The sequence below is a fragment of the Sarcophilus harrisii genome, chromosome 6 (assembly GCF_902635505.1).
Source record: "Sarcophilus harrisii chromosome 6, mSarHar1.11, whole genome shotgun sequence".
Lineage (NCBI taxonomy): Eukaryota > Metazoa > Chordata > Mammalia > Dasyuromorphia > Dasyuridae > Sarcophilus > Sarcophilus harrisii.
In genome coordinates this window covers 143,395,395-143,408,344 of record NC_045431.1, presented here as the reverse complement: position 1 = coordinate 143,408,344, position 12,950 = coordinate 143,395,395, and the positions used below count along the sequence as shown (strand labels likewise).

General features: G+C 34.7%; 1 protein-coding gene across 1 annotated transcript in view; it reads left to right on the top strand.

Moving 5' to 3' along the window:
- STPG2 (sperm tail PG-rich repeat containing 2) overlaps positions 1 to 12,950 on the top strand; it is a 554,539-nt gene that overhangs the window by 5,693 nt on the left and 535,896 nt on the right. Inside the window, exon 3 of the mRNA XM_031941927.1 lies at positions 3,520 to 3,678. Coding sequence (XP_031797787.1) covers positions 3,520 to 3,678 — 159 coding nt within the window. The remainder of the gene's footprint in view (positions 1 to 3,519; positions 3,679 to 12,950) is intronic.

The window sequence follows — 12,950 nt, the reverse complement described above, 5'->3', positions numbered from 1 at the left end:
CCTCAGTTATTTAAAGACCACTGTTAAAAATGATATCTTTGTCTTTAAACCATTTTCATTTCCTGACTTATCATTAGCTCTCCCTATTCCCTACCCAGAGAATCAACCTCTGTAGCAGAGAAATAAAAAGGAAGAGAGAAATCAATAATAGTTCAGTCAATTGGCATATATTTATTTAAACTTTTTTTTAGCAATAGCTTTTTACTTTCAAAATACATGCAAAGATAGTTTTCAACATTCATCCTGGCAAAACCTTGTGTTCCAAAATTTTCTCCTTACTTTCTCCCCACTCCTTCCCCTAGATAGCAAGTAATTCAATATATATTAAACATGTGCAATTCTTCTAAACATATTTCCACAATTATCCTACTGCACAAGAAAAATCAGATCAAAAAGGAAAAAAATTGAGAAAGAAAAAAAGGCAAGCAAACAACCAAAAAAAAATTGGTGAAAATACTATGCTGTAATCCATGTTTAGTCCCTCATAGGTCTTTTTCTGAATGCAGATGGCTCTCTCCATCACAAGTCTATTGGAATTGCCAGCATATATTAAACTTATACTCTGCACTGGTCACTGGCGAGATAAGTAATAAAGCACGAATCAAATTCTACTCAAAATGAGCTTACATTTTAATGTACTCAAGTCTTACTTTATATGCAATATTTCACACATATAGCCACTCTTAAGAGTCATTATTTTGTTGTTGTACCATACCCACAGAATTGGTTTCTCCCTATCTTCTGATAAAAAGTTTTTTACAGAAATATGTAATTGTCTTAGTTTTAATTACCAACTAATCAAAGATCTGTTGGTTATATTTGTACTTTCTTGTGGTAATAATAGCACTCAATAATAGAATAATAATACAAATTCTGTGCAAAATTATTTTGATTTAAGTTAAAGGATTCCATAGATTTGTATAATTTTGCATTTATTTAAATTTTCTATTTATAAAGAAGTTTAATTGCTCTTTGATTCACTAAGATACTTTAATGAGGTGTGGATAAGTTGTCAGTTGTATCACTGGAAGAAGTATTCAAAAATCACCGATCCATTCAAGAGCTGGACTTACAGAGGCCTATATAATGCACACAAGGTATTTTCGTGTGACCATTTAAGAGTTAATAAAGTTACAGTACAGTTTATGTTTTTACTCTACTCTATTCAACTGAAACTATTCTCTCCAAATTTACCCATGATATCATAATTGTCAAGGCTATTGACTGCTTCTCCATCTCTTAACCATCTTAATTTCTTTATAATCTTTGACTATGCTAGTCATCCCTCTTTCCAGGATACGCTTTTCTTTTATCGTTTTTAAAGATACTAATATCTTCTTGTTCTCTTCTTACTCTTCTGAATGTTCCTTCTCAGGTTCCTTTGCTGAATATTCATCTTGGTCACAGTTGCTGAGTGTTCCAAAGGACTTTGTCCTGGATACTCTCTTTCTACTATTTCACTTGTTGATCTTGTCAGCTCCTATGAATTTAATTATCATCTCTGTGCTAATAATTCTCAATTCTATTTGTCCAGACCCGACATCTCTGCTGACTTTTAGCCTGGTGGCTCTATTGGATATTTTGGACATTGTAAAACTATTTGTAAACTAAAGACATTGTAAACTCAGCATGTCTGAAACAGAATTCATTATTTTTCCTCCCATATTTCCTCCTTTCAAACTTTTTGTTATTATTATTACTAGACTTCAACTTAGATGTATTCTTTGGCTCCTTATATTCTCTTATCCTCAAAATCTAATCTGTTGTCCAGCCTTGTCAGTTTCACCTTTATAGCATCTGTTCAGTACATCTTCTCCCTTATGCTGATCTTGCCACTTCTCTGGTGCAGGCTTTCATTTCCTCATGCTAGGACTGCTCCAAAAGCCTGTTGATAGTTCAGCTCATCACAAATCTCTCCTACTTTGATCCACTTTTTATTGAGCTGTCAAGATGATTTTTGCAAACCATAGTATGAATATGTCATTTTCCTATTTAATAAATGGCAGTGGCTCCCTGTCATCTGTCTTATCAGTTGCAAAATTCTGTTTAATATTCAAAGCTCTTTATAATCTACTTACCCTCTGACCTTTCCAGTCTTCTTAGCTCTTATTCCTTGACATATTCTGATCCAGTAACACTGGACTTGAACTGTTCTTTGAAAAAGACAGTCCCTCTCCTGCTTGCAGGCATTTTCACTGGCTGTCCCCTCCTCTCCCCCCATCTGAAATGTTCTTCCACTTTATCTCTGTCTGTTGGCTTCCCTGGCTTTCTTCAAGTTCCAGCTAAAATCCCACCTCCTCTAGTTCTAGTGCTTTCCTTTTGTTGTTTATTTCCTATATATTCTGTATATGGTTTATGCATTGTTATTTGTTGTCTGCTCTATTAGATTGTGAGCTGCTTGGAATCAGGGACTGTAATTTACCTTTTTTTTGTGTCCCTAGCACTTTTATCAGTGTCTGAAACATGGTGAACTCTTAATGAATGTTTATTGACTAACTGAATTATCTTAAATACCTAATGAAGAGAATTAATTGGACTGATAGTCAAAGAAAAAATATTTTTAATTTAAATTTTTTTAGATAATATACATACATTCACTTTTTTTAAAAACATGTTTCCATCTATTGGGAGAGAAAAATCAGAATAAAAGGGAAAAATCATGAGAAAGGGAGAAAGAAAAGGTGAAATAGTATGCTTTGCACATTGAGTCTCCATAGTTTTCCCTCTGGATTCAGATCAGCGTTTTCCATCCAAAGTTTTTTGAAATTGCCTTGAATTACTGAATTGCTGAAAAGAGCTAAGCCTATCATCATTGATTATTGTATTGTGTTACTGTGTACAATGTTTTCCTGGTTCTGCTCATTCCACTCAGCATCAGTTCATATAAGTGTCTAGGCTTTTTTGAAATCAGCCTGCTCATCATATCTTATAGAAGAGTAATATTCCATTGTTTTCATATACCTTAACTTATTCAACCGTTTCCTGATTGGTGGGTATTTTCCAATACTTTGCACCAAAGAGCTGCTAAAAATATTTTTGCACATGTGAATCCTTTCCCCTCTTTTATGCTTTTTTCGGGTTACAGACCTAGTAATGGCATTACTGGATCAAAGGGTATGCACAGTTTTATAACTCTTTGGACATAGTTCCAAATTGCTCTCCAGAATGGCTAGACCTTATCTGAAAAAAGATTTAGGGGATCTGAGAATATGTCAGTTCCTTCCTTTCTTTTCTCTTTCTCAACCCTGAAAATAGGCTTATAAGAATGAGTAACTGCTGAGAGTCAAAGGATTTATCTGCTCTAGTTCCCTCATTTTACAGAAGTAAAAACTGCAGCCCAGAGAGGATGAAGAACTTTTCAGGGTCAAATGATCAGTAAGTGGTAACCAAATTGATCTTAAACTCACTCTGTCTCTTGTTTTGTACAGTGACATATGTAGATTCATACATAATATGGTAACAACAGTGTCCATGTATCGCTAATTTCTTCTTTATTTCATAATTTTATTTTCTGTTTAGTGCAATGTAAAGGGAGGCCTAAGTCTGAAAAACAGAGAAGCACGTTTTAAAAAGTTTGATTCAGGTAATCCAGGACCCGGATACTATGAACAGGCTTGTACTGGAGGCGTGGGGATGATAGATTGGAAGCTGAGCGATCCTAGACAACGCTATGATTTGGTATGTTCCTTTTTAAAATGATGATACTTAAGGTGGTGGTTCTTCTTGTTTTTTTTTCCTTCTTTAAAAGAAGACCAACTGAGTAACGTGATTTATACTTTTGAAGCAAAAAGGAAAATTGGATAGATTCACCAGAGGTCATATTGTTAAACTGTTGTTTAAAAATACAGACAAATGGTTCCCAGGGGTCATCAGACATTGTCTCTAATGACCCCGCTACATATACTTTATTTGGAATTATGTCAGGTGATTTTTGAAGTCCCATCCAATTTTTTTTAACTTTCATTTTTAATTGGTTATTTTTTATTATAATAAAAAGGGAAGAAAAACGGTTCTAAAAATTAATTCACATATCAAAAAACTCTGATATATGTAGTAGTTAACATTTATGGTGTATTACTTTTTTGGGATAACATGAATTTTGTTCATGTCAAAGCATTTCAATTTCGTGTAATCACAATTATGTGTTATCATTTGTATTGTTTCTATTGCTTATTTAACTAAGAATTCACTCCTAGCCATGAATGTAAAAATTATATGATTTAGTTCTCTCTTTTTATGGCATTATTTTGAATATTCAATTCGTGTATTCAATTTGAATTCATTAAGAACTCTAGTGTAAAATGTTGGTTTAACCTTAATTTCTGCTAGACTGTTTTATGTTTTTCCCAGAAGTTCTTGTCAAGTATGGAGTTGTTACCTAGGTAATTTTGTTTTGGGGCATATTGAAAAATGGGTTATTCATTTAATTTAATCTTTATCTTGCTTGTTCCATTGTTTTATATTTCTTTTTTTAATCAGTTTCAAATGGTAACTTTTTTTTTGATGATGAAAGTCTTGTATTTTAAGATATGAGTCTGATTAACATAAAAATATCTAATTTTTAAATATTATAAATAGTAAGTCATCTGATTTTGTATTTATCAGATGACTTACTATTTGTAAGCATCATGAGCAAAATCATGAGCAAAAAAGACCACAGTGGAATTAATTGTAGCTGATATGCTAACATCCTTTTCAGAAGATGAAGTTGGTAAATTGTACAAATAACTCACTCAGATTCTTTAAATTAAATCCACACATGGTAAAAAATACATAGGAAATTGTGACTTGGATGGAAGGAAAAAAATAAATCTCAGGCTCCATGCTACATGGAAACTTCATGCATGTTTCAGGAATAAGTTTTTCAAAAAGACAGTTGAGATGCATTAGACATAATTGAGAATCAAATGCCATCTTCTCCCATTGCAATTGCTTATATTCTTTTTTTTTTTTAAATTATTAAATCTTTTTATTTTCTTTTATTTTCAAAACATGTGCATGGATGATTTTCAACACTCACCCTTGCAAAACCTTGTATTCCAAATTATTTCCCTTCTTTCCTTTCCCCCAGTCCAGTAATCCAATATATGTTAAACATGTGTAATTCTAATATACATATTTCCACAATTATCATGCTGCACAAGAAAAATCTGATCAAAAAGAAAAAAAATGAGAAGGAAAACAAAATGCAACCATGCACTTCAAAAAGAATGAAAATACTATGTTGTGATCCACACTCAGTCCCCACAGTTCTCTCTCTCTCTGTGTAGACAGTTCTCTTCATCACAAGACCATTGGAACTAGCCTGAATCATCTCATTTGTTGCAAGGAGTTATTTCCATCATAATTGATCATCATATAATCTTGATGTTTCCGTTACAATGATCTCCTGGTTCTGCTCACTTCACTTACCATCAGTTCATGTTAAGTTTCCTCACGCTTCTCTGAAATCATCCTGCTGGTCATTTCTTACAAAACAATAATGCTCCATAACATTCCTATACCATAACTTATTCAACCATTCTCTAATTGATTGGCAGTTTCCAGTTTCTTTCCACTATAAAGAGGGCTGCCACAAACATTTTTGCACATGTGCATCCCTTTCCCTCTTTTATGATCTCTTTGGGATATAAGCTCAATAGTAACACTGCTTGATCAAAGGGTATGCACATTTTGATAACTCTCCAGAATGGTTGAATCAGTTCACAACTCCACCAACAATACATTAGTGTCCCAGTTTTCCCTCATCTCCTTCAACATTTTTCCTGTCATTTTAGTCAATCTGAGAGGTGTGTAGTGGTATCTCAGAGTTGTCTTAATTTACATTTCTCTGATCAGTAGTGATTTAGAGCACTTTTTCATATGATTAGAAATGGTTTCAGTTTCTTCATCTGCAAATTGTCTGTTCATATCCTTTGAATATATCAATTGGATAATGTCTTGAATTCTTTTAAATTTGAGTCAATTCTCTATATATTTTAGAAATGAGGCCTTTATCAGAATCCTTGAAAAGGGATGTAAATTCACATCCCCACTCCCCCAGTTTATTGCTTCCCTTCTAATCTTGTCTGCATTGGTTTTGTTTGTACAGAAACTTTTTTTTTTTTTCAATCCATAATGTACTCCAGTTCTTCTTTGGCCACAAATTCCTTCCTTCTCCACTGATCTAAGAGATAGACTATCCTTTGTTTTTCTAATTTGTTTATAATATCACTTCTTAAGTCTAAATCATGAACCCATTTTGACCTTAGCTTGGTATGGGGTGGTATAGGTGTGGGTCAGTGTCTATTTTCTACCATACTAATTTTCAATTTTCCCACCAATTTTTGTCAATTAGTGAGTTCTTATCCCAGAAGCTGGAGCCTTTGGGTTTATCAAACACTAGATTAGTGTAGTCTTTGACTATTTATTGTGTATTGTGAATCTAACCTGTTCCACTGATTGACTACTACTAATTTCTTAGCCAGTATCAAATTATCCCTGTTTTCTTTTTTCTTTTTTTTAATTTTTAAAGCTTTTTATTTTCAAAACATATGTATGGATAATTTGATCACACTGACCTTTGCATAGCCCTGTATTTCAGATTTTCTCCTCCTTCTCCCCACTCCCTCCCCTAGATGGCAAGCAATTCAATATCTGTTAAACATGTTAAAATATATGTTAAATCCAGTATGTATAATTATATTTATACAATTCTTTTGCTGCAGAAAAATCAGATAAAATCAGATAAAAAAGAAAGTATATGAGTAAGCAAACAATGCAAGCAAACAACAACAAAAAGAGTGAGAATATTATGTTGTGATCCACTTTCATTTCTCACAGACCTCTCTTTGGGTGTAGATGGCTTTCTTCATCATAAGATCATTGGAACTGACATCAGTCATTTCATTGTTGGAAAGAAATCACATCCATCAGAAATGATTATTGTATAATATTGATGTTGCTGTGTACAATGATCTCCTGATTGTACTCATTTCACTTAGCATCAGTTGATGCAAGTCTTTCCCGACCTCTCTACAATCTTCCTCCTGATCATTTCTTATAGAACAATAATATTCCATAATATTCATATATCATTATTTATTCAGTCATTCTCCAACTGATGGGCATCCAGTCAGTTTCCAGTTTGTTGCCACTATGAAAAATGTGCAAATATTTTTGTACATGTGGTCCCTTTCCCTCCTTTAAGATCTCTTTGGGATATAAGTCCAGTAGAAATACTACTGGATCAAAGGGTATGCAGAATTTGATAACTTTTTGAACATAGTTCCAAATTGCTCTCCAGAATGGTTGGATCCGTTCATAGTTCTACTAACAATGTATTAGTGTCCCAGTGTTCCCACATCCCCTCCAGCATTTGTCATTGTCTTTTCCTGTCATCTTAGCCAATCTGAGAGGTGTGTAATGGTATCTCAGAGTTGTCTTAATTTTCATTTCTCTGATCAATAGTATCATCCCTGTTTTCAAAGAGTTGCAAATTCTTCTGATGGAATATAGTATCTATATAAATAAATTTAATATCTATGTAGTAAAAGGTAATTTCAAACGGAAGAAAATGCTAAAACTTGGGAAAAACAGGATTTTTTTGACTGTTTTCTTGACTCATCTAAACTTTTTGAGAGACAATACGGCTGTACTTGAGTTAAGAAGACTTGAGATCAATATCTATTAACTCTGTGATATAAATAACTCCCTTATCCTCTCAGTGCTCTAAGCAACTGGGTGAATATAAGTTACAGAAGAAGTACACCCATCTTTGAGATCGCTTATCAATTGAGATACTAAAGAAATCTAGATAATCACTTCTCAAACCTAAGATGTATAGATAGTAGTAAAAGAAAACAAAAGCCAGTTGATTTTTCTTTTTTCCTTTTTAAAATATGAAACCAAGTATGCTGTTTATATTCCTGAGTTTCAGTGCTGAGGTATCTGGAGTCCCAAAGGAGTTAGGATGTTCCTAGAAAGTGTTAGCCTCTTCAAGAGAAAATGAGATAATGCACATTGTCTCCCAAATTGGAAGGACAATAGGGAAGCCCAAGACATGATATGAGAGAGAAGCATATCTTTGTCTTTCAAGTAGTAAAACAGTTGCTTTTGTAACCACAATTATGTAAGTATAATCTAAGTAAGTAAGTAAGTATCATAAGATATGATGCCTGTATGGGTCTCCAAGGAAAAGTGGAACTTGTCATAGAGAAAAGTGAATTTCCCTTCTGGAGAAAGTTTGAATCTTAATACTTCTACATGCCTACTTGTCTTTGGGGTGAAAATAAATTTTACTAGAATTTTTGGAGGTTTGCTTTTCCCTTAACAAAGGAAAATCCAAACTATAGAGTATTGCCATGAATTTGAAGGACTGAGAGACCCTGGGAAAAAGTCTTCAAAGAGGGAAGAGTATCTGGACCCAGATATTCTTCTCCAGAGACTCCCATCTCCAGCACACTTGGACATGAAATCCATCTTTTTATACCTGCCTTATGGTTGATGGTATTTTGCTAAAGATAGCCATCAATAGCTTCTCTTTTCTTCTTTCTCCTTTCATTATCCCAATTTGATTATTGCTTTTCTAAGAGGTAGAGGACATAAAGATGCCCTGTTAACCTGCTGGCAGATGAGAATGAAGTCCAGGCTAAACAGTCCATCAAAAATAAGTGAAATTCATCCTCCAGAATGTGCTAAGAATTCTGACTATAGACTTTATGGGACTTTAGCTCACCAGAATTAGTCTACCTTTATTCAGCTTATCAAACACATGTTTGTAGGTGTATGGGGAAACACAGATGTATGTGTGAACACACATGTATACATACATGTATGTGTATATACATACACACATAATATATGTAGATATCTTTAATCAAGAAGCCAGTAGCTGCAGGAAACACATACAGGAAAAGAATGGTGAAAAATGACTGGAAATTGAATTTTTAGATAATACATTTTTGAAGATATGATTGAGGACAGCTTCTATTTGTATTAGAGCTTTGGCAAGAAACTACTAGTCATATATCAGAAGCAACTGAAAAAAAGTGATGTCCTTTGTAGTCTTCTGTTAGTGATCATTTTATCCAAGAAGCATCATGTTGGATGTAGATGCTGCTGTAATGTTGACTGAAGACCCAGGATCTTTGGGCCTTTTATACTCATAGTGTGCCCTTTAGAACTAGAAACATTTACCTCAGGATCAATGCCCAGATATTTATGATTAAACAAAGAAACACATAACAGCAGAACAGCAAGAATTCTGCATTTTAAATCTTAGGTTCACCCCTGTGTAAATGTCTGCCACATGCTTACAGCGTGTGTGCTTTGCCCCCAACCCCTTCAAAGAAGTGGCTCAAAGAGCCCAGAAATAATCTGCAGACAGGAAGAGAGAGAGAGGAGGGCAGGTTACCCCTTTTTAAAGATCACCGAGTCAGAGAATTTCCCTTCTCAGATACTAGTAAAGGCATTGCTCCATCATTTTAAAGTTTAAGGACCTTTAGCATTGACTGAAACTTGTTCCAGGAATTCCTGGAAGTTTCCAAGGGACTCTGATTCATACTCCCTGGGATGACCTCATAGGCCTACCCCCATCCTTGTTTTGTGGAGTGCAATGCCTACTACACAAAGATGGGAAGTAAAAAGTACCAGTTAACATTATGTGTAGAGGGCTGAAACTCTTGAGTTGATGCACTGAGGTCAGGACTGCCGAGCATTTGAGGCTAATTACTGAATGGACAATCCTCCATGGGCATATGCTTGGAAAATGTCCCTTCCCACTATCCTGTGCTGGCTCAATGATTGGTGTATACAGAGGATTGTAGGAGGGACTAGGGGGTGGAGTAAGACTAGCCAGAGTCACACTTGATGGTAGACAAGGGAGAAGGCCATCACGGAGATTCTGTTTCCATCCTGTTCAATCCTGCGTCTAAGGATCAAGAATAAAGACTGAGGACTTTTGCATATCCTGACTCCGGTTGATTCTGAGGTATCCTGGGTGCTAGCATGGTCATCACAATTATGAGTTATGTTATAGATATGAAGCTCCTCTTATTTCTGTGAGAAACTGGCAACTTGCAGAGTTTCTTGTACTTCAAGGAATTATGATGCAGATCTACTTGGTCACCAGACAAAAACCTGCCTAGTACCTGTTAAAAGAAAAAGAGATAAGTTGTGGTGGTTGTTGACATGTACTAAGGTAGATAAATGTCAATCTGACTTGAGCAGTAAGGCAGGTATGCTGTTTGCCCTGGATTTGTAGCTAGATTATGACAGCCTCCTGAGATTTAAAAAAAATCTAATGTTTGGTCATTCATGTAGGGACAAATGATACCAACAGAAAGAACTTAGGAATCAATAATGTAGGAGAATAAATCCTGGATAGGAAACTGAAGACAGTAGGAATACAACTATTATTATAAACTTTGCTGCCAATTGAAACTGCTTATTTCTGGTTTTTTTTTTTTTTTTTTTTTTTTTTAATTTAATAGCTTTTTATTTACAGGATATATGCATGGGTAACTTTACAGCCTTAACAATTGCCAAACCTCTTGTTCCAATTTTTCACCTCTTACCCCCCCACCCCCTCCCCTAGATGGCAGGATGACCATTAGATGTTAAATATATTAAAATATAAATTAGATACACAATAAGTATACATGACCAAAACGTTATTTTGCTGCACAAAAAGAATCAGACTCTGAAATATTGTACAATTAGCTTGTGAAGGAAATAAAAAATGCAGGTGTGCATAAATATAGGGATTGGGAATTCAATGTAATGGTTTTTAGTCATCTCCCAGAGTTCTTTTTCTGGGCATAGCTGGTTCAGTTCATTGCTGCTCCATTGGAAATGATTTGGTTGATCTCATTGCTGAGGATGGCCTGGTCCATCAGAACTGGTCATCATCTAGTATTGTTGTTGAAGTATATAATGATCTCCTGGTCCTGCTCATTTCACTCAGCATCAGTTCGTGTAAGTCTCTCCAGGCCTTTCTGAAATCATCCTGTTGGTCATTTCTTACAGAACAGTAATATTCCATAATATTCATATACCACAATTTATTCAGCCATTCTCCAACTGATGGACATCCATTCAGTTTCCAGTTTTTAGCCACTACAAAAAGGGCTGCCACCAACATTCGTGCACATATAGGTCCCTTTCCCTTCTTTATAATCTCTTTGGGATATAATCCCAGTAGTAACACTGCTGGATCAAAGGGTATGCACAGTTTGATAACTTTTTGAGCATAGTTCCAAACTACTCTCCAAAATGGTTGGATTCGTTCACAACTCCAGCAACAATGCATCAATGTCCCAGTTTTCCCGCATCCCCTCCAACAATCATCATTATTTTTTCCTGTCATCTTAGCCAATCTGACAGGTGTGTAGTGGTATCTTAGAGTTGTCTTAATTTGCATTTCTCTGACTAATAATGACTTGGAGCATCTTTTCATATGACTAGAAATAGTTTCAATTTCTTCATCTGAGAATTGTCTGCTTATTTCTGAAGAGAAAGGCAGATGAAAGTGTTAGGATATGGGTTTCTTATCAGAGAATTAAGAGCTAAAAGGGGCTTGAGAAATCATCTAGACCAACCTCTTCATTCATAAATGAGGAAACTGAAGCCCAAGGATAGGCTGCTCAGGGTCAGGTAGCTAGTAACTGGTAATCCAGGATTAAAACCCAGCTTTTTAAATTCCAAATTCAGTGCTCTTTCTACTACATTACATTTCTATTACATTATTGTTGTTTTTCTAATCAAGCGTAAGTGCACTTAATGGATGAAATTTTATATACCTGAACTTTTTCAAATATGTATGAGGGATTTATATTAAAGATGGAGGAAATAAGAGAAACCACACATGTGTGGACATATAAAAATTTATATGCCCATCACGTCAGATACCAAAAAAAGCAGCAGGTATAAATAGAAAGAATGTTAGGAAGAGTATCAATTTTCAGGAAGCAGTATCTGAGAAGAGAAATATTATGTAATCTGTAGCCTCAGATATCCATACATAAATGAAGAAAGCATGGGTACTACATAAAGTGAACCAGAGATTTTAATTTAAAGAAGTTAATATGTTGAAATAAACTTGTTGGTCTGTGAATTTTGATACACCTTTTAAAAAATAATGAATTAGCTAGATTAGATTAAAGAGGTAGTGGCATAACATTGCATATTAAAAACAAAAATTCATGAGGAAATATAAGGACAAATGGGAGAAACCTTGGCTGAAATCATGTAAGTGAGAATCAGTGGAATATGGTAGAGGGAGTGTTACTTTCACATATGAAACAGGTAATGAATGGTGAATTTTTGAAATGGATCACAAACTTGAAATGGAAGCATGATATAGTAGTTGTGGGGGATTTAATTATCAGAAAGGATGTTGGAGGTGATAAATTCTAGGAATGCCTTGATGATATGTTCCTTCATTAAAAGATGGCTAAACCAAGGGAATCTACTATTCTGGACCTCTTTATGACTAATCAGAAGAAATTGGTCACTGAAGAAGAAGAAGTAACAGTGTGGTTGAACCAATATATAGTAGAGTTCCCTACCATGTAAACTATTCTAGTTTTCCCCTAAAATTCAAAGAAACTTTTTGGACTTGTTGTTGAGGCAGTTGAGGTGAAGTGACTTGCCTAGGACCACACAGCTAGTGTCTAATGTGAATATGAACTCAGATCTTCCTGCTTCTAGGACTAGTATTTTTTCCACTGTACCACTTAGCATCCCCAAGGAGAGAGAATTTAAGAATAATTGTTCCACCTGAAAGGCATGACTGAAAAAGGAGCTTATACATAATATTCAAGAAACTATAAAACTATTCAGATCTCTTAAAACCAGAGGAAAAAATGAAAAGATAAAGAATCCATAAATTATCTCCAGAAAGAAAACTCTCAAAATCTCCCAGAAATACCATAGCCAATATAGAGAGTTCCCAGGTCAAGAAAAAAGTA